At 46.8% G+C, this 20,028-nt stretch overlaps 1 protein-coding gene across 1 annotated transcript in view; it reads right to left on the bottom strand.

The window, feature by feature from the left end:
- Nucleotides 1-878: 878 nt before the first annotated feature.
- The window catches only part of LOC143794044 (transmembrane channel-like protein 1), a 256,399-nt gene continuing 237,249 nt past the window's right edge, over nucleotides 879-20,028 (bottom strand). Inside the window, exon 20 of the mRNA XM_077280943.1 lies at nucleotides 879-1,557. Within this exon, the coding sequence (XP_077137058.1) occupies nucleotides 1,448-1,557 (110 nt within the window). The 3' untranslated portion in view covers nucleotides 879-1,447. The remainder of the gene's footprint in view (nucleotides 1,558-20,028) is intronic.

The raw sequence follows: 20,028 nt of genomic DNA on the forward strand, positions 1-20,028 counted from the left end.
TGTGGTCAGATTTGAAGATTGCTGTTCACCAGGAGCTAGAGTAGTTTTGACTTGAGGAATTGGCAGAAATCCCAGTGGTAAAATGAGTAAAGCTCATAGAGAAGTGTCCAAAATGACTTGCAACTGTAATTGCAGAAAATGAAGGCTCTACAAATAGCTATACACACTGAAGTTTTCAGTTATTTTGTTCTATTTGTTATTTGCTTCACAATTCAAAGACAGCCAAATGTTCACAAATGAAGGCATGTTCTTTTCATGAACTGATGCAAACCCTCAAAAAACAGTCAAATTCCAGGTTGTGAGGCAGCAAAACACAAAAAATGCTGTGTGTGTGTGTGTGTGTGTGTGTGTGTGGGGGGGGGATGAATACTTTTGCAAGCCACTGCATACATGCATAACATACTTGTCTCTATTACATAAAAGACAATCGGGCTGATGTAAATACATCACAAAGGATTTACAGACCTTTGCATACATTGCAGAGGAGTATGCTTCCATTGGGATGGGAGTGTAGGGTGCTAACTCCGCACACAAGGAACATCCTGACCCGGGCACTAGCCAGCGTCAGGACTTAATCATTTGTTGCATGCGCATACTCATGTTCCAGAGAAGAGTTAAAGAGCTGGCAACAGGGGGCCAGTGGCTCAAGAACTGTGGTCCCTGGGAATCTGCCCAGGGGCTAGAAGAAATTACATCAGAGGCCGTAAATAGCCCGTGGGTCGTAGGTTCCCCATGCTGTCTTAATGGATAGCATTGCTGCAATGTATAAATTCTGATTCCGTAATTTCCTGTTAGTAAATATTATATCTGGAGGATTTAAAAGGTAACATGACCAGAAAGAAAATGTGGAATGCTGATAAAAAGAAAGATGAGTTTATTGTAGAGGAAGGGAGGCAAATACAGTATGCAAAGGAATAAATAATATACCTGACATTGTTAAAAGCACAATTTAAGGCTCAGACACACTGAGACTAAGTGACTAAATTGTGAAAGATTTAAAATGTCTGTGCTATTGGTGGGACAAGGGGTGAAGCCATATTTAAAGTGCTAACCCACAATAGTAAAACAGAGAATTACAAGTTTATACAATTTCAAGTAACCCGCGAACCTGTACCCTGCATAATTACAGGTGTATTTTTTGGAGTGTAGTAATGTAAGTACTACACAGATGTAACAGCAATCAGCACAATGGCTGTCGCATGCCATTCCTATTCTATTGTTTAATACTGTGCTCATTCAAAGTGAATAAAATAGCTAAACTACACAAATAGAGTACAGGACTGTGGCATACTACGGTATTGACTTAGCACGGAAGCCATCATGTTGGCAGTGCTAACTCTGTATTGTCATATAGGCATAATAATAATAGTAATACAGTATATGTGATGTAGTGCCTGAAATTACTCCATGTTGTATCTCAGCACAATTGTTTTGCTAATTCTAGTGTTCAGCAAGGCACTGGTGGTCCTTTAGCTGGAGGTGGCTTAGAAACTGCAATCCGAGGAGGAACTTCAAGATTTTTCCCTTTAGGACCATCATTCCTATTAGGTTGGCCTCCTGGAACACAAAAATGTTCATTTTTAATAATAATTTTCACATAAATGTATACATGGATATATTACATTCTTAATTCTTATACAGCTCTGGCAAAAATTAAGAGACCACTGCAAAATGTTCAGATTGTCTGATTTTTCTCTTTATAGGTATATTTTTGAGTAAAATGTAAACTGTTCTTTTATTCTATCAACTACTGATAACATGTCTCCAAAGTTCCAAGTAATAAATTTTGTATATATTTTCTGAAAATGTGAAATGGTCAAAATTAGTGATGACCGAACGTGCTCGCCACTACTCCGTACTCACCCTAGTATCACTGTACTCTGTGCCTTCGGCGAGCACCGAGCATTTCCAGGATTATTTGGAGGCAGCTCTGGTCTCCACCCTGCAATTTTGAAGCTCTTTAGAGAGCCAACGAACATGCAGGGATTGTCTGCCATGCACTGTAATGCCACAGCCATCTTTGTTGTGGTATTACAGTGATTGGCTGGCCGCACAGCGTCATCAGGTCTATAAGAGACCTGGCACCGTCCTGCTCGGCGCATTCAGCTCTGGAATCAGATAGTGTAGGGAGAGCTGCTGCTGAGATAGGGTCAGATTTGTGCTTTTCTTAGTTAGTGTGGGTCTACTAGTGTTCAATCCACAAATCCTGATAAACCAATAGTCCTTTTTAGGGCTAATTCGGGGGTATATAGATTGCAGCGCTAGGTAGGCAGGGGAGTCTGTGTGCATATCCACCGCAGTGCAAGGCATGCAGGCACTGTATGTGAGTATATAGATCTCACTGCATACATCAAAAGGGTCCATTACTGTCTGCTACTGCATATTTTATATATACCTAGCTGCAGGTGTCTGTTGCTAGGATTACTTTCTTTGGCCCCTGAATCCTGATAACTTTATTACAAATCAATCCAGAGCCACCTTTTTTTCTACATTTATTTGCTTGGCCACACTGCAGACTACAGCCTGGTCATTTTAATACAAGAGCGTGAAAATCTAGCAATTTAAAACAGCTATTTTGTCCCAGACATCAGATCGGAGTGCGCAGAAAATTCTGGCCTTTTTTTGGCACTGTAGTATTTTTTGGAGTGTCTTGCAACATTTTTGGACACCATTTTGCTGACCAAAAAATCTTTAGCTGGCCAAAAAATATTTAGCTACAGTTCTTATATTTATCACTGTGTTTTATACGCCACATGCATCGCATATCATTGCGCTAAATATTTTACAATTTTAGTACTCCAACAATTTTTTTTTAGTGTCATAGCCTACTTATTGACACAATTTTGGTGGGCCAAAAAAAATCCAGGCCACATATTTAACAGTGTTCTATCTCTGTCAGACGCCAGGTCTATCTATGATATATATTCCACTGTTTTTGCTGCCTGTTACCTTAGGTGTATACAGTATTTTAGGGTAAAAAAATTAAGAAAACTCCAGGCCACATATTGAACAGTCTGTTATCTCCATCAGAAGCCTGGTGTATCTGTGCTTTACAAATAGTTGCTTTTCAGGCCTACATTCCACATTTTTTTGCTGTCTACAACCCTAGGTCTAGTATACACTATTTTGGGGTAAAAAATTAAAAAATACAGGCCACATATTGAACAGTCTGTTATCTCAATCAGACGCCTGGTGTATATGTGCTCTACAAATATGGTAGTTGCTTTTCAGGCCTACATTCCCCTTTTTTGGCTGTCTGCTACCCTAGGTCTATACAGTATTTTGGGGTAAAAAAATTAAAAAACTCCAGGCCACATATTGAACAGTCTGGTATCGCTGTCAGATGCCTGATCTATTTGTGACCTACAAATTGTGGCAATTCAGGCCTACATTTCACTGTATTTGCTGTCTGTTACCCTAGTTCTGTACACTATTTTGGGGTAAAAAAATTAAAAAAATACAGGCCACATAATGAACAGTCTGGTATCTCTGTGACACGCCTCATCTATCTGTGGGTTACAAAGTGTGCTTTTGAGGCTTCCCATCACATTTTTTTGCTGTGTGTTACTCTAGCTCAAAACACTATTTTGGGGTAAAAAATAAAAAAATACCGGTCACATATTGAACAGTCTAGTATCTCGGTGACACGCCTCATCTATCTGTGTCACTAGATTAGAGTTGAGGCTTGCATTCACCTTTTTATTAAAATGGGCAAGGCGCGTGGCAAGGGATGGGGAAGTGTACGTGATGGTGATGGTGCATGCAGAGGTCGAGGCCGTGGGCAAGCTGAAAGTGGGCCACAACAAACAGCCACGTCTTCTCGCTACAGATTCCTGTAAGAATTCATAGGGCATGGCAGAACAGCACTCTTGACACCAGAGCAACGTGAAAAGGTAGTTGGTTGGATGACGGATAATGCTTCCAGTCACTTTGCCACCACCACCAGCACCCTGTCTTCCACACAGTCACGCCTGAGTAGCCATGACTCTGGACCGCATATTCCTCTCCCTGATCCTCCTTCCTCCCACCATGCTGAGGGCCCTAGGACAACTGATCCAACACTTGGGCACTCAGAAGAGTTGTTCACTTTTCCATTTATCGATTCAGGCCTCTTGAAGCGGGGCAAGATGAGATTCCATGTAGCAATGCCCAAATATTTGAGCAGCCACAGTCACACGAAGGCGATGGTGAGAACGTGTCACAAGAGGTGGACGATGATGAGACACAACTGATAGAAACTCAGGAATAGGACAAGGTTGTGGAAGTGGAAGAAGAGGTGGTGGATGATATAGTAACTGACCCAACCTGCAGAGCAAAGACAGCAGCACACAGGGGGATGAAGGCATAGCACCCCAACAGGCAGGAAGACGCAGTGTGGTGTCCACAGACAGAAGGTGGGCAACCATTCCACACAACACTAGCATGATGGAAGTTGCCAGTCCAACTGTAAGGTCTTCCCGAGTCTTCCCGAGTCTGGTTGTTTTTTAAAAACTCTGCCGATAACCCCAAACTGGTCATTTGCACCACCTGCGATGCCTGCATCAGCAGGGGTAGCAAAACCAGCCTGACCACCACCAGCATGATCAGGCACATGGCAGCAAAGCACCCAACTTTTTGGGCTGAACCACAGGCACCACGAACAGTGTCTGCGAGTACTACCACTCCTTCTTCCACCGTTGTGCGTGAAAGCTAATCCCCTGTCCACGGTGCCTGTGAAGATTCCTCCTGCCCTGCGTTACCCACACTCAACTAACACCTTCATTGAGCATCCTTGTCCCAGTGCAACCTTCAGCTGTCCATACCACAGTCATTGGAATGCATGCGGAAGAATGCCCCACAGGCCACAGTACTAAATTCAGAAATTTGTTGTCTGCTTGAGCTCGAAATGTTGCCTTTTAGGCTCATGGAGACGGAAGCTTTCCGCAACCTGATGGCGGCGGCCATCGCAAGGTATTTGGTCCCCAGTCGCCACTATTTCTCCAGGTATGCCGTCCCAGCATTACACAAGCATGTGTCCACATTAGCCATGCCCTGAACAATGCTGTTACTGGGAAATTCCACCTAACCCCGAACACATGGACAAGTTCTTGTGGGCAGGGACGGTGCATCTCGCTGATGGCACAACGGGTTAACATAGTGGAAGCTGGGACCCAGTCAGACCTTGGGATGTGCACGTCCTCCCAACCCCAAGGATTGTGGGCCCTACATCAATCTGGGTTGCCCCACAATCTATAGCTCCTGCACCTCCTCCTCCGCCTTCTCTTCAGCCTCCATGTCTGAAAGTAGCACATAAGTCACAAGTTGGAAGCACTGCAGCACTACCTCAGCCAAGAGGCAACAGTCTGTGGTGAAGCTAATCTGCTTAGGTGAAAAACCACACAATGCTGAAGAGTTGTGGACAGCGCTGAAAGAGCAGTGAGATCTGTGGCTGACACCGCTGAACCTACAGCCAGGCATGGTCATATGTGACAATGGCCGGAACCCAGTGGTGGCTCTGAGGCGAGGCGAGCTCACAGACGTGTCATGCCTGGCCCATGTGCTTAAACTCATTGTTCAGGATTTTCTCAAAACCTACCCAGAGCTGTCGGATCTGCTTATGAAAGTATGCTGATTGTGTGCCCTTTTTAGAAAGTCAGCTACAGCTTCAGCTGCCCCTGCTGTGCTTCAGCAGCGTTAGCAGCTTCCGGCTCACTGACTGGTGTCTGATGTCCCTACGCGTTGGATCTCTACATTACATATGTAGGAAAGGATTTGAGAGCAGAAGAGGGCAGTAGTTGACTACCAGCATTAACAAGGCCATCATTTTTCAGCTCAGACTCCACACATAAGAACTCAGGAGTGGACATGGATGTCAGACATCTGTACCATCCTGCAAAACTTTGAGGAGTCCACCAAGATTGTGAGTGGTGATGACACCATAATTAGCATCACCATCCTGCTTCCCAGCATTCTGGATAGCTCTCTACTCACAATGAAAGAGGATGGATTGCAGGCGGAGCACGAGGACAGGAAGCAAGGAACCATGCAGGGTGATTACACACAGCCCAGCCTCATGTCATGCCAACATGGATTGGTTGACAATGAGGAAGAGGAGGAGGATGAAGAACAGGAGCTACTTTCATGCAGTATAGACAGTACTACAAGCACAACTGTCATACCGTCTGTTCAGCGTGGATGGCCTGAGGAAAGGGAGGAGGACACCTTGGTCACTTGTCCTGTTATTGAGGACACGGAAGGCTTTCCTGATACCAGTCTGGCACGCATGGCTGAATTTATGTTGCGCTGCCTTTCCCATGACTCTCGTATTATAAAAATTTTGGGTGACAATCATTACTGGGTAGTGACACTTTTTGACCCACGCTACAAGGAGAACATTCAATCTCTTGTTCCAGAGGCAGACAGGTATACTAAAATGGTGCAGTACCAGAGGGCCACTGTTGTGGAATTATTAAAAAAATCCCATCTGAAAACGCTGGCGGCAGATGTCACAGTGCATTGGAAAACCAATGAGTACAAGCGAGGGAGACACAACTCCAATCCAGCAGTGGCAGGGCAATACTTGCAAAGTTCTGGGACAGTTTTCTCAGACCCTCCCATCGCCCTGGGCCAGAGGCACGGGGTAATGTCACAAGGAATGGAATATTTGGGAAGATGGTGAGGGAGTACCTTGCTGACTGTACCAATGTCCTCCGTGATTCCTCTGTGCCTTTTAATTATTGGGTATCCAAGCTGGACACATGGCATGAACTGGCTCTCTATGCTTTGGAGGTCTTGGCCTGCCCTGCCGCTAGCATTTTGTCAGAGCGGGTTTTTAGTGCCGCTCTTGGAATCGCCTGTCAATTGTCCAATGTCAGATGCCACGCTCCGTCAAACATCAACTACCTTCTGGTGATCATTACCAGCGTTAAACAAAAACAAAAAAAGAAAAATGATTTTTTTTTTTTAAAGGAGTCTCTGGGCCCATATGTGAATTGTGAATCTCTCTTATTACAGTCTCCAAGTTGTGTTGGTCTCATCAGATCTTAATCTTAAATGCAGGTGGTTGGATGACTGCTGATGACCCTGATGATTTAAAGAGTGATTTTAAGATATTATCAGGATCAACTTCAGCTGGAAGATTTTACGCCACACTGGAGGAGGAGGAGTATGTATTTCTTTGACATTAACCTCCCTTCTTTGATGTGGTGTCACTTAATATTAGAAATATGGGCTGGTCTGATGTCATCACACTACCATTCAAAGGAAGATTGCATTTCATTGGTTGTCCATCTAGGTATCTGTTGTATTATTTGTAGGCACCAACTGCTTCTTCCTTTCTTACAAACACAACCTCTGCAACTTCTGAAGTCAACAAGCAGGTGCGCTTCAAGGCAACGAGTACACAGAAAAGCTCTACAATATCTTACTCTGTGCCTCATGGATGCAAATTATTAATGGTCATTTTTGGGCCTTCTAAAGAGCTAAAGACAGACTCTTTATGAGTGGGCCCTACTGATGAATTGGCCTCCTTTGTGACAAGTGTCCGTGACACGTTGGTTAGAGCCTTTGTGTGCAATAAAGGTGGCTAAGTGTTGTGCTGAGTAGACATGGGAGCTGTGTATGCATCATTCTGAACCATTTTAGTAAGAGGTAAAGTTTGCCCAAGAGAAAATGAATTTCCAGACATTCATGGCCTTTTTTGCACATTGTTTGCAGCTGTGATCTTCATCTTCCATATCTTTTAAAGAGGAAATCTGGTGTTTCCCAGGGTAGTGGTTATCTACGTTTAGTTGCATTCCTTTAACAGTGTTCTTTACACTAGAACAAATAATTTTCGGCTGTGACATTTTGATATAATTGGTAATATACACTCACCGGCCACTTTATTAGGTACACCATGCTAGTAACGGGTTGGACCCCCTTTTGCCTTCAGAACTGCCTCAATTCTTCGTGGCATAGATTCAACAAGGTGCTGGAAGCATTCCTCAGAGATTTTGGTCCATATTGACATGATGGCATCACACAGTTGCCGCAGATTTGTCGGCTGCACATCCCAAAGATGCTCCATACAAGGCAGGATGGATCCATGCTTTCATGTTGTTTACGCCAAATTCTGACCCTACCATCCGAATGTCGCAGCAGAAATCGAGACTCATCAGACCAAGCAACGTTTTTCCAATCTTCTACTGTCCAATTTCGATGAGCTTGTACAAATTGTAGCCTCAGTTTCCTGTACTTAGCTGAAAGGAGTGGTACCCGGTGTGGTCTTCTGCTGCTGTAGCCCATCTGTCTCAAAGTTCGACGCACTGTGCGTTCAGAGATGCTCTTAGGCCTACCTTGGTTGTAACGGGTGGCGATTTGAGTCACTGTTGCCTTTCTATCAGCTCGAACCAGTCTGCCCATTCTCCTCTGACCTCTGGCATCAACAAGGCATTTCCGCCCACAGAACTGCCGCTCACTGGATTTTTTTTCTTTTTCGGACCATTCTCTGTAAACCCTAGAGATGGTTGTGCGTGAAAATCCCAGTAGATCAGCAGTTTCTGAAATACTCAGACCAGCCCTTCTGGCACCAACAACCATGCCACATTCAAAGGCACTCAAATCACCTTTCTTCCCCATACTGATGCTCGGTTTGAACTGCAGGAGATTGTCTTGACCATGTCTACATGCCTAAATGCACTGAGTTGCCGCCATGTGATTGGCTGATTAGAAATTAAGTGTTAACAAGAAGTTGGACAGGTGTACCTAATAAAGTGGCCGGTGAGTGTATATAGGTGAAGAGGAAGAACCTTGTGCCACGGGTGTGTTGATAGTTACGGACGGTGCACCCCTCTTTAAAATTAGTTTTTCACGAGTATCTATCAGTTTGTTTGGTTTTCCTCCAACACTGATCCGCTTTCACTAATTCAGCATCTCACAAACATGTTGCACTTTGCCCTTTATACAAACACATGCGTCTTTGGCAACATATTTTGTACAGGCATTTTTTTGTATGTCGAGCTTCACACGCGCATCTGTTACACCGATCTTCTGAAGGGCATGAAACACATTCTGGTAATTGGTGGTAGCTAAACGACTAATCATTGTAGACTGTATCCTGGATGTCATACCTCCCATAGCCACCGCTGTTATTAATCCTGTACGTTACCATTCCTGCCGTGACCATGCCCCTTTTTATGATCACTCCATCCAACAACTCGTCCGCCATATTTTTACTAAAAACCTGCACCTTCCCAGCAGCAACTGTGTAGGAAACCACGTTACTGTTTTCCAAGGTGTTTATGATGCCCCTAAAAAAAAAAAATTTTTACACACTATGTTGATGTGTACCCCCCAAGGGGGAAATGTTTGTCAGCCCATACACTTAGTGTATGGGCATTCCAAGTATAGGTGAAGCACTCCTTTGTAATTTTAAATTTTTTTACGAGACCCTACTCCACGTTTTTTCCAAAGGGGATTGTGGTGCATGCAAATTACGGCCAGGCCTTGCATTCACTTCATGGACAATATTTATGGTAATAAAAAAAATAATAATAATGGGAACTATTGTTTCATATGACCATCCAGTACGTGGTTTCTAATAAAGGGTTATTGGAGTTCATGCAACATTGATGCAGGGCAGGCCTTCCATTCACTGCATAAACAAACAGTATGGGAGACACACTTCGTTGTAATGGGAAAAATGTTGTCATGAAGCCCTGAAGTACGACTGCTGAAACGGTTATTGGGGTGCATGTAACATTGGTGCAGGCCAGGCCTTGCATTCAGTGCATAAGCAAACAGTACGGGAGACACACTTTCTTCTAATGGGAACAATTTTGTCATGAGGCCCTGAAGTACATCTGCTGAAACGGTTATTGGGGTGCATGTAACATTGGTGCAGGGTAGGCCTTGCATTCAATGAATAAGCAAATAGTATGGGAGACACACTTTCTTCTAATGGGAACAATTTTGTCATGAGGCCGTAAAGTATGTCTGCTAAAAGGCTTATTGGGGTGCATGTAACTTTGGGGTAGGCCAGGTCTTGCATTCAATGCATAGGAAAACAGTATGGGAGACACACTTTTTTCTAATGGGAACAATTTTGTCATGAGGCCGTAAAGTATGTCTGCTGAAAGGCTTATTGGGGTGCATGTAACTTTGGTGCAGGGCAGGCCTTGCATTCAATGCATAATAAAACAGTATGGGTGACATACTTTCTTCTAATGGGAACAAGTTTGTCATAAGGCCCTCAAGTACGTCTGTTGAAAGGGTTACTGGGGTGCATGTAACTTTGGGGCAGGCCAGGCCTTGCATTCAGTGCATATCCAAACAGTATGGTAGACACACTTTCTTCTAATGGGAACAATTTTGTCATGAGGCCGTAAAGTACGTCTGCTGAAAGGCTTACTGGGGTGCATGTAACTTTGGTGCAGGGTAAGCCTTGCATTCAATGCATAAGCAAATAGTATGGGTGACACACTTTCTTCTAATGGGAACAATTTTGTCATGAGGCCGTAAAGTATGTCTGCTAAAAGGCTTATTGGGGTGCATGTAACTTTGGGGCAGGCCAGGTCTTGCATTCAATGCATAAGAAAACAGTATGGGTGACACCAGGGCCGGACTGGGACTAAAATTCAGCCCTGGTGACTGTATAATATCTTTGTACACTTGTAGGCTACAAGAAGTGAGGGGAGTGTAACACGACTATATAACATATAATTACAGCTGTATCCAGCATTACAGCTCAGTCCCCATAGAATGTAATACAGCACAGCCCCCATAGACTATAATACAGCACAGCCCCCATAGAATATAATGCAGCACAGCCCCCATAGAATGTAATACAGCACAACCCCCATAGAATGTAATACAGCACAGCCCCCATAGAATGTAATACAGCACAGCCCCCATAGAATGTAATACAGCACAGCCCCCATAGAATGTAATGCAGCCAGCCCCATAGAATGTAATACAGCACAGCCCCCATAGAATGTAATACAGCACAGCCCCCATAGAATGTAATGCAGCCAGCCCCATAGAATGTAATACAGAACAGCCCCATAGAATTTAATGCAGCACAGTCCCCATAGAATGTAATGCAGCACAGCCCCCATAGAATGTAATACAGCACAGCCCCCATAGAATGTCTATGACGCTGGTATAGTTGAATGCGGGGCCGGGAGTGTGCCGCGACAGCGTGGGGAGTGTGCCGACAGCGGCACATTCGAGCGGCCCACTACTGCCATCGGCCCTTCTGGCATTTGCCAGAACTGCCCTATGGCCAGTCCGGCCCTGGGTGACACACTTTCTTCTAATGGGAACAATTTTGTCATGAGGCCCTGAAGTACATCTGCTGAAAGGCTTATTGGGGTGCATGTAACATTGGTGCAGGGTAAGCCTTGCATTCAATGCATAAGCAAATAGTATGGGAGATACACTTTCGTCTAATGAGAACAATTTTGTCATGAGTCCGTAAAGTATGTCTGCTAAAAGGCTTATTGGGGTGCATGTAACTTTGGTGCAGGCCAGGCCTTGCATTCAATGCATAATAAAACAGAATGGGTGACACACTTTCCTCTAATGGGAACAATTTTGTCATAAGGCCCTCAAGTTCTTCTGTTGAAAGGGTTACTGGGGTGCATGTAACTTTGGGGCAGGCCAGGCCTTGCATTTAATGCATAACCAAACAGTATGGGAGACACACTTTTTTCTAATGGGAACAATTTTTGTCCTGAGGCCCTCAAGTACGTCTGCTGAAACAGTTATTGGTGTGTATGTAACATTGGTGCAGGGCAGGCCTTACATTCAATGCATAAGCAAACAATATGGGAGACACACTTTCTTCGAATGGGAACAATTTTGTGTTGAGGCCCTCAAGTATGTCTGCTGAAACGGTTATTGGGGTGCATACAACTTTGGGGCAGGCCAGGCCTTGCATTCAATGCAACATTTTTTCAGGATGCCCTCCTGTACTTCACGTGAAAGGGGTATTGGGGTGCATCCTAATTTTTGGCAGATCAGCCACTCAATGCATAGGCAATAGCAGTATAGGAGACTCACTGTTTAATTATAGGAAGTAAATAACTTGGCACTCAACTTGTGTATAGTGATGATTTTAAGAAATAGATATTTATTACTTGGATAGCAGTCCAGTAAACGTTTCGGTCAAACAATGAGACCTTCCTCAGTAAACCGACAGCTTATATGATGTAGGATATTGCTGGATGTAGACTAGGTCCTATGATATGGTTGCAAATGGACCTCTAAAGTGAAAAGGTTTCCCGGATAAGCATAGCGTGCATGCCTAGCATTCCAGGTTTATGGTAAGGATGATGGCTAATATAGCCGAACTTGAATGTGAAAATAGGTATACACACCGTAGTATCAAAGGATAGGATGATTTCCAATGTGTTGACATAAAACAATGTAATCCTCGCCATGGAGAGACTAAATCTCGTATATACTGGCAAATAATAATGGTTGAGTAACCAGCGGCAGACACCGCGTTGATGTACACTACCTACCCACCTTACACTGGAGCGAAGTATACCTTCTTTATGAGGACTCCCAAAGAGCCCTAAACAATAGATTTTACACTATCACACCGGCAATTATTTGCCAGTATATACGAGATTTAGTCTTTCCATGGTGAGGATTACATTGTTTTATGTCATCCTATCCTTTGATACTACGGTGTATATACCTATTTTTACAGTGGGCCAGTGGGCGCAGAACCCGGCCCAAGCAGAGGGGTTGCTGCAGTAGTGGTCCAACCACTGAATGCCGGCCCTACTAGCAATCAGGGTGAATTGGACCCCCACCTGTTGGCGACCTTGGAAGAATTCCCCACTGATGACCATGAGGGACGTCGGCAGCTGATTCAGCAATACCGGCAGGAGGCCCAGGCCCAGCGAGCCGAGCGAGAGGCCCGAGCCGAGCGGGAGGCCCAGACCCAATGAGCTGAGCGCCAAGTCCAGTGAGAATATGAACTGGAGATGCTCCGGCATGGGGTGATGCCCTCCACCGCCCGGAGCCATGAGCCCAACAGCGCTCCGATACCGAAGCCCCGGCCCGATCATTTTCCTGTTATGGAAAAGGATGGGGACTTGGACACTTTTCTGCTGGCCTTTGAGAAAGCCTGCAGACAGTACCAGCTGCCTACAGACGAATGGGCACGATACCTGACCCCAGGGCTGAGAGGCAAAGCTCTGGAGGTGTTTGCTGCCCTCCCTCAAGAACAAGATGGTGACTATGAGGCCATCAAGCAGGCCCTCATAGCCAAGTACCAGCTTACACCCGAGGTGTACCGTAAAAAGTTCCGGAACCTCCAACGTGGCCCACACGACAGCTATGGCGATGTGGTGCATGGACTCAGGACCCACTTTCACCAGTGGATCCAAGGACTGTCAGTGACCACCTTTGAGCAGCTGGAAGACCTGATGATCAAAGACCAGTTCTTACATCTTTGTCCAGCTGAGGTGCAACAGTTCGTGTTGAACAGAGAACCCAAAGATGTGACGAAAGCAGCGCAGATTGCCGATGCCTATGAGGCCAACCGTAGATCGGAAGTGCGGAAGCCAGTCACCACCAGCTGGAGAGGGGGTAAGCCTCCAACCAACGCCAGTACCCCTGCCAGCCAACACACCAGAGGTCCTGTCTCCGTAGCCAACAGCATCAGACCTACCACCGAACCTCGCCAGTGTTACGTCTGCAAGCAGACTGGTCATATTAGTCCCCACTGTCCAGACAAGCCGAAGAACCCCCCATCCAAGGCCCCAGGGCCTAATGCAGCAGTTCTTTTGGTGGGTGGTGTGGCTGGGAGGGTGTGTGACAACGTACAGCACGTCACTGTGGGAGGCCATGTTGCTATAGGCCTCAAGGACACCGGGGCTGAACGAACCCTCATCCGACCCGAACTGGCAGCCCCTGAAGAAATCATTCCGGGGAAAACCCTAACTGTCACTGGGATTGGGGGCATCAGCTGTCCCTTGCCAATGGCCCGGGTTTATATTGATTGGGGTGCCGGGAGAGGGGTGAAGGAAGTGGGGCTGTCTGATAATTTGCCCACTGATGTTTTGTTGGGGACTGATTTGGGGAGGATGGTTGCATACTACGTCCCTGACACCCCTCCCCAATCTGCTAATAAGGGTAACGTTAACCCTGATGATGATGATGATGATGATGGGAAATCGCATGTGTTACCTGACCATGCTTTATCCAGTAATGATGCCTCTGATACCCATTTTTTCCCTAGGATTGATGGTGAAAATGTTGTACCTGTGCCAACTGAACCTGATAATGATTTTTCTGTGAAAGTTGATGTGTCCATAGGTACAGGAGTGCTCAGCCATGTCGCTCTGCGGAGTGAGATGGCTGAGGAACCCCTAGCAGGGGCAAGTGTCGGTGCTACAGGAAATGGGGAGATACATGGGAACCGTGAGGAAGGTGATGCCATGCAATTGACCAGTGCCACCGAGGAAGGTAACTGGCCCATAAGTAGCAATGCTCCTGAGGTAATGGGGGTGGATGGGGAGGTAGAGCCCATAGCAGCGTCGGCTGATGGGTCAGTAGAAATCCCCGAGGAGACAGCCTACGTAGCTGCTGTCACCCGCAGTCAGAGTGCCCGGAACACAGATAACTGTCTGCCTTCCAGACCCTCCTCAGTCATCATTGTGACTGAACCAGAGGTGGACCCAGAGCAGGTCCCAGAGGGTTCCCGTGGGGAAGGGACCCTGACATCGCTTCTGGCTTCCCCTAGCCAGGAGTTTCAGGCCGCTCTGCACGCAGATGCAAGCCTAGAGAGTTTGAGACAACTCACCGAGACACCCATCTCCGAGACTGATAAGGAGAGGGTGTTCTGGGAAAGAGGAAGGTTGTACCGGGAGACAGTAGCTGGAAAATCACAAAAGGAGTGGTTGAGGGAAAGACAGCTGGTCGTCCCGCAGCAATGCCGGGGTGAGTTGCTACGGATTGCCCATGAGATCCCGCTAGCTGGACACTTGGGGATCAGCAAAACAAAGGCCCGGCTGTCTCAACACTTCTATTGGCCTAAGATGGGGACAGATGTGTCAAACTACTGCCGCTCCTGTGTCAGCTGCCAAAGAGTGGGGAAGGCGGGGCCTGCTCTTAAGGCTCCCCTGATCCCTTTGCCAGTGATAGAGGAGCCTTTCCAGAGGATCGCGGTGGACGTTGTGGGCCCGCTGGCCGTCCCCAGCAGCTCTAGAAAGCAATACATCCTTACTGTGGTAGACTACGCTACCTGGTACCCAGAGGCAGTAGCTCTGTCGTCAACTAGGGAAGATAAGGTGGTGGATGCCCTGTTGGCTATCTTTTCACGTGTAGGATTTCCCAGGGAGATGCATACTGATCAAGGGACCCAATTCATGTCTCGCCTAATGGAGGCTCTCTGTAAGAGAAAGCAGGTGAAGCACCTGGTATCGAGTGCATATCACCCACAGACCAATGGCTTGTGTGAACGCTTCAATGGTACCCTCAAACAGATGCTACGCATGCTGGTTGAGACACAAGGGCGCAACTGGGAGCGGTACCTCCCACACCTGCTGTTCGCTTACCGAGAGGTTCCGCAGGCCTCGACGGGGTTCTCCCCCTTCGAGCTCCTGTACGGCAGGCGAGTACGGGGACCCCTTGGGTTGGTAAGAGAATCCTGGGAAGAGGAGCCGAACCCTTCTGAAGTGTCCATAGTGGAGTATGTCATGCGCTTCCGTGACAAGATGCAGACCTTGATGCAGGTGGTGCATGACAACATGACGCAGGCTCAGGCTGATCAGAAGCGCTGGTACGACCAGAACGCCCGGGAGCGGACCTACCACATGGGTCAAAAGGTGTGGCTGCTGGTCCCCGTGCCAACGGATAAGCTCCAGGCAGCCTGGGAGGGCCCGTACATTGTCCACCAACAGCTCAACCCGGTCACCTACATGGTCACGCTTGACCACGCTCGGGGTAGGCGAAAGGCCTTTCACGTCAACATGATGAAGGCTCATCACGAACGTGAACCTTTCGTCCTACCGGTCTGCAGTTTGCCCGAAGACGGGAAGGAAGACACCCTCCTGGACATGCTGGCCCAAGCCAAGGCCGGTGGGTCCATTGAGGATGTGGAGGTAAGCACCTCTTTAACTGGACCCCAGTGGTTGCAGTTGCAAACCACGCTGGAACCCTTCCGGGTCATGTTCTCCAACCGACCTGGAAGGACTGAGTTAGCAGTCCACGAGGTGGACACCGGGAATCATGCCCCACTACGGCAAACACCCTATCGAATCTCCGACCAGGTGCAGCAGGTTATGCACCAGGAGATCGATGAGATGTTACAGCTGGGGGTGATTCGACGGTCAAAGAGCATGTGGGCCTCACCTGTAGTTCTCGTGCCAAAGAAGGACCGGACCACCCAGTTCTGCATGGACTATAGGGGGCTCACGCCATCACAGCCTCCGACGCGCACCCAATGCCGCGCATCGAGGAGCTGCTCGAGAGGTTAGCTGGCGCAAAATACCTGACAATAATGGATCTGAGTCGAGGATACTGGCAGATTCCCCTGAGCCCCGAGGCGCAGGAGAATTCTGCCTTTACCACACCCTTTGGACTGTACGAGTCCACGGTCATGCCCTACGGCATGAAGAATGCCCCTGCCACTTTCCAGCGGATGGTCAACCTGCTGCTTCAGGGACTGGAGGAGTATGCCGTGGCGTACTTGGATGACATTGCCATCTTCAGTTCCTCCTGGAAGGAACACCTACAGCATCTCGAGGAGGTGCTCAGGCGAATTCACCGAGCCGGACTGACTATCAAGCCAGGAAAGTGCCAGATGGGCATGAGTGAGGTTCACTACCTGGGGCACCGGATAGGCGGGGGCACCATGAAGCCAGAGCATGGCAATGTTGATGGGTTGGCCCACCAGGGTGAACCTGCTGATGTGCGTATGGAGGAGCACCATGAGGTTCTGCCTCCGTAGCGCAGATCAAAAGGGGGAGGTGTGAGGATAATGTATAATATAAGTTTTAGTCTCTCATTGCCAGCAAGTATAGGGTGGGCGTTGACCCCCTTTTACTTCAGGATTTAGCTTTTCTTTTCAATGGGAGTAGAAGAGCTTTTATTGCTCTGGCTGTAAATTCCTGACTTTGAGCAACTCACTCTTCATGCCCCTCCCAAAAGAATTTTTACGATCGCTTGTGTTTGCTCAAACTTTCCTCCAGCTAGAACTGGTATAGAAGTCTCCAGAATCCATGAGGGTCTTTGTTCTAATATGATAAGATATTGGGCCAACGGTTTAAGCTAGGAAAATAATACATCCAGTTTGTGAATCTCCATCGGCGGATCTATCGGCCACGGTAAACGCGGGCTTCTAGTTCCAACAAGGACAGAGTTTGGATTTCTCTGGAACTACGCATCCCGTCAAACTCAAATTTGGTCTGATTAGAACGCCAATGTTAATACAAGATGAATGCTGGGTGTGTTATGATTCTGACATGTTCTGTAGCGGAGATACAGGCATTAGACAAACTTGTGTTAAATTTACTAAGACTGAAGAGATAGGAGGGTCTGAAGAAGCCAGCCCTGTTTGTGATGTCACAAGGCTGTGGTTATTTAAGTGACTCCACTTTACCCAGCCTCCAGAGTCTTAGAGAGTCTTACTTGAGGAGCTGTTCCTATCCAGACCTCCTGATGCACTGGGACATTTGGGGTCCCGCCCACCAGCATGGTTTTGCCTGAAATGGACTGAGAACATGTGAGTTTTACCTTTCTCATTTAATCCCTTTATTTTATAATTATCTTGTACATATTTTCAATTGTCTCATATTGTAACATCTTTTATACCTTTTTATAAACACTGCCTTAATCTTTAATGGAGTAAAATATATAAATTACTAGTTTCCGTTCTTCATGCTCTAAAACGTACCCTTAGTCTTCTGAAGGGAATTACGCTACTGTTTTGGGTTAGCTTTGGACCCGTTTAATCGAAGCTGGTGGCAGCATACCTTTGTACCGGGTAGTTGGGAGTCGTTGTAGCGACTACGGCGTTGATAATAATTGTTCCTGCCTGAGTCGGAGTAGTTATATCGCCTCGCTGCAGCAAGCCCAATAGCCAGTACATAGCAGGCAGCCTTTCTAGTGACTAATTACCCTAGGTGCAGTACCTAATCTGACCTGAGAGTAAGGGGGGCGCCAGAGAGCTGCAAGTTTCAAGTGGATTTGTAAGCGGGATATACATAAATCCCTGCAGTTCGTGGTATATTGAAGAGCAGTGGGATACCTAAAATAAGCCCCTGCTGTAACTAAGAGGTCAATAGCCTTGTGTGTGTTTTTTCATCACAGTGTAGCAGTGGAGCGATACTTAAGATAAGCCCCCCTGCACATGTGATAGCCATCTGTTGGCCTAAAGTCACCCCAATCCGTGACGTAGGGGTGACGGTCACGGTGTGGATCCGTGACATATTGGTGGCCGCGGTGTGGATTCATGACACCAGGATAACCTTGTATGCGGCTTGTTTCATACATCCTTCGCAAAGAACAACCTGCCCAATTCCAGCCTTGCTGAAGCATCCCCAGATCATCACCGATCCTCCACCAAACTTCACAGTGGGTGCAAGACACTGTGGCTTTTACGCCTCTCCAGGTCTCCATCTAACCATTAGATTACCAGGTGTTGATCTGGGGATGCTTCAGCAAGGCTGGAATTGGGTAGGTTGTTCTTTGCGAAGTGCTTATTTGAATAGCTATAGCGTTTACCGAATAGCTGCCCCAGTAACCTGGATACCTGAAGCACTCCCAATAATCAGCTGTTCAGCACCACAGCTGCATGTTTCACAGTCAAAACACATGCATGGAGAGCCCAACAAACAGGCTATCCATGCATGTGTTGTGACTGTCACACAGCCGCGACACATGCAGCTGCGGCATCAAACAGCTGATTATCTATAGCGCTCCAGGTATCCAGGTTACTGAAGCAGCTATTCGGGAAGCACTATAGCTATTCGGATAAGCACATATCTGAAGCTATTCAATCAACCCTAGTGGACACCCATAAAATGGGAGGGTGCTCACCATATCTCCTCCTGCAGAGCCGACACGGGCATGTGTACCAACAGGACATGAGATGATGTCACATGATCACATGGTCTGGGTTAAAAAGCCTGTCTGGAGAGCCAGTTTGGGTTGTGAGAGGACGTACTCCCATGTAGCTCCAGGAGGAGCTGAGAACATTGTGTGGCATCTGCGGGTGAAACCTGCAGAGAAAGGACTCATTTGCACTTTGTTTTGTTTTCCGTTAGGCCAGGAAGGCTCTGCTTATTTTCCCTGAACCCTGCTTTGGTCTATGCTGACTATAACAAACCAGCAGGTAATTTACAACCAAAATGTTCCTGTGTCTACCTTAAAAAGCAGCTGAGTGTGTCAACCCTTCACAATATTTTGTGAGGCATTGACCGGTGTTACATGTAAGGGTCACTGAATGTTTCTCCCAGGATGAGCACGGACGCGTATTGAAGCCATGGGAATGCATTGCAGTCACAGGCGTAGCTGTGATTGCAATTCACAATAAAAGTAAGTGTTAGTCTTGGACAAGCTATTTGTCCAGGGCAGATTTGAGAAAACCTGCTGGGTTTTTGTTTTGAAACGGACTACAGGATGGTAGTATGGCAGTCCATTTCCTTCCTGGCCTGGATTCCATGTGGCCAAAGGCTACAGGTTATTTGGTTAAAAGCACTGCAGTAAAGTGTTTGGGTGTGTCAGAGTCAGTATCAGTCTGGTGTTTGCAGGAGTGCACAGCAGTAAACTCTGCAGAGCTCCACCTGTGTAAGGCAACTTAGGCAAGCGGAGCCAAAGGCAGCTGGAAGCCCTGGCACCAACAGCATACACAGCGGTGCAATCTCCCTCAGTAACTGATCTTGGAGGTGGACTGGCGTGTTCATCAGCTGAAAACTTGAGGATATGGTTCCCGGCTGCGATCCAGAGGATATCATGTACTGTGTAGTGCTGTGAGTAGGACATTAATGCTGTGAATTGGACATTTAATACTGTGAAGTAAACGCATTAAAGATACTTTTGTTTTGAACT

This window comes from Ranitomeya variabilis, chromosome 1 (assembly GCF_051348905.1).
Source record: "Ranitomeya variabilis isolate aRanVar5 chromosome 1, aRanVar5.hap1, whole genome shotgun sequence".
In the NCBI taxonomy this organism is placed as follows: Eukaryota; Metazoa; Chordata; class Amphibia; order Anura; family Dendrobatidae; genus Ranitomeya; species Ranitomeya variabilis.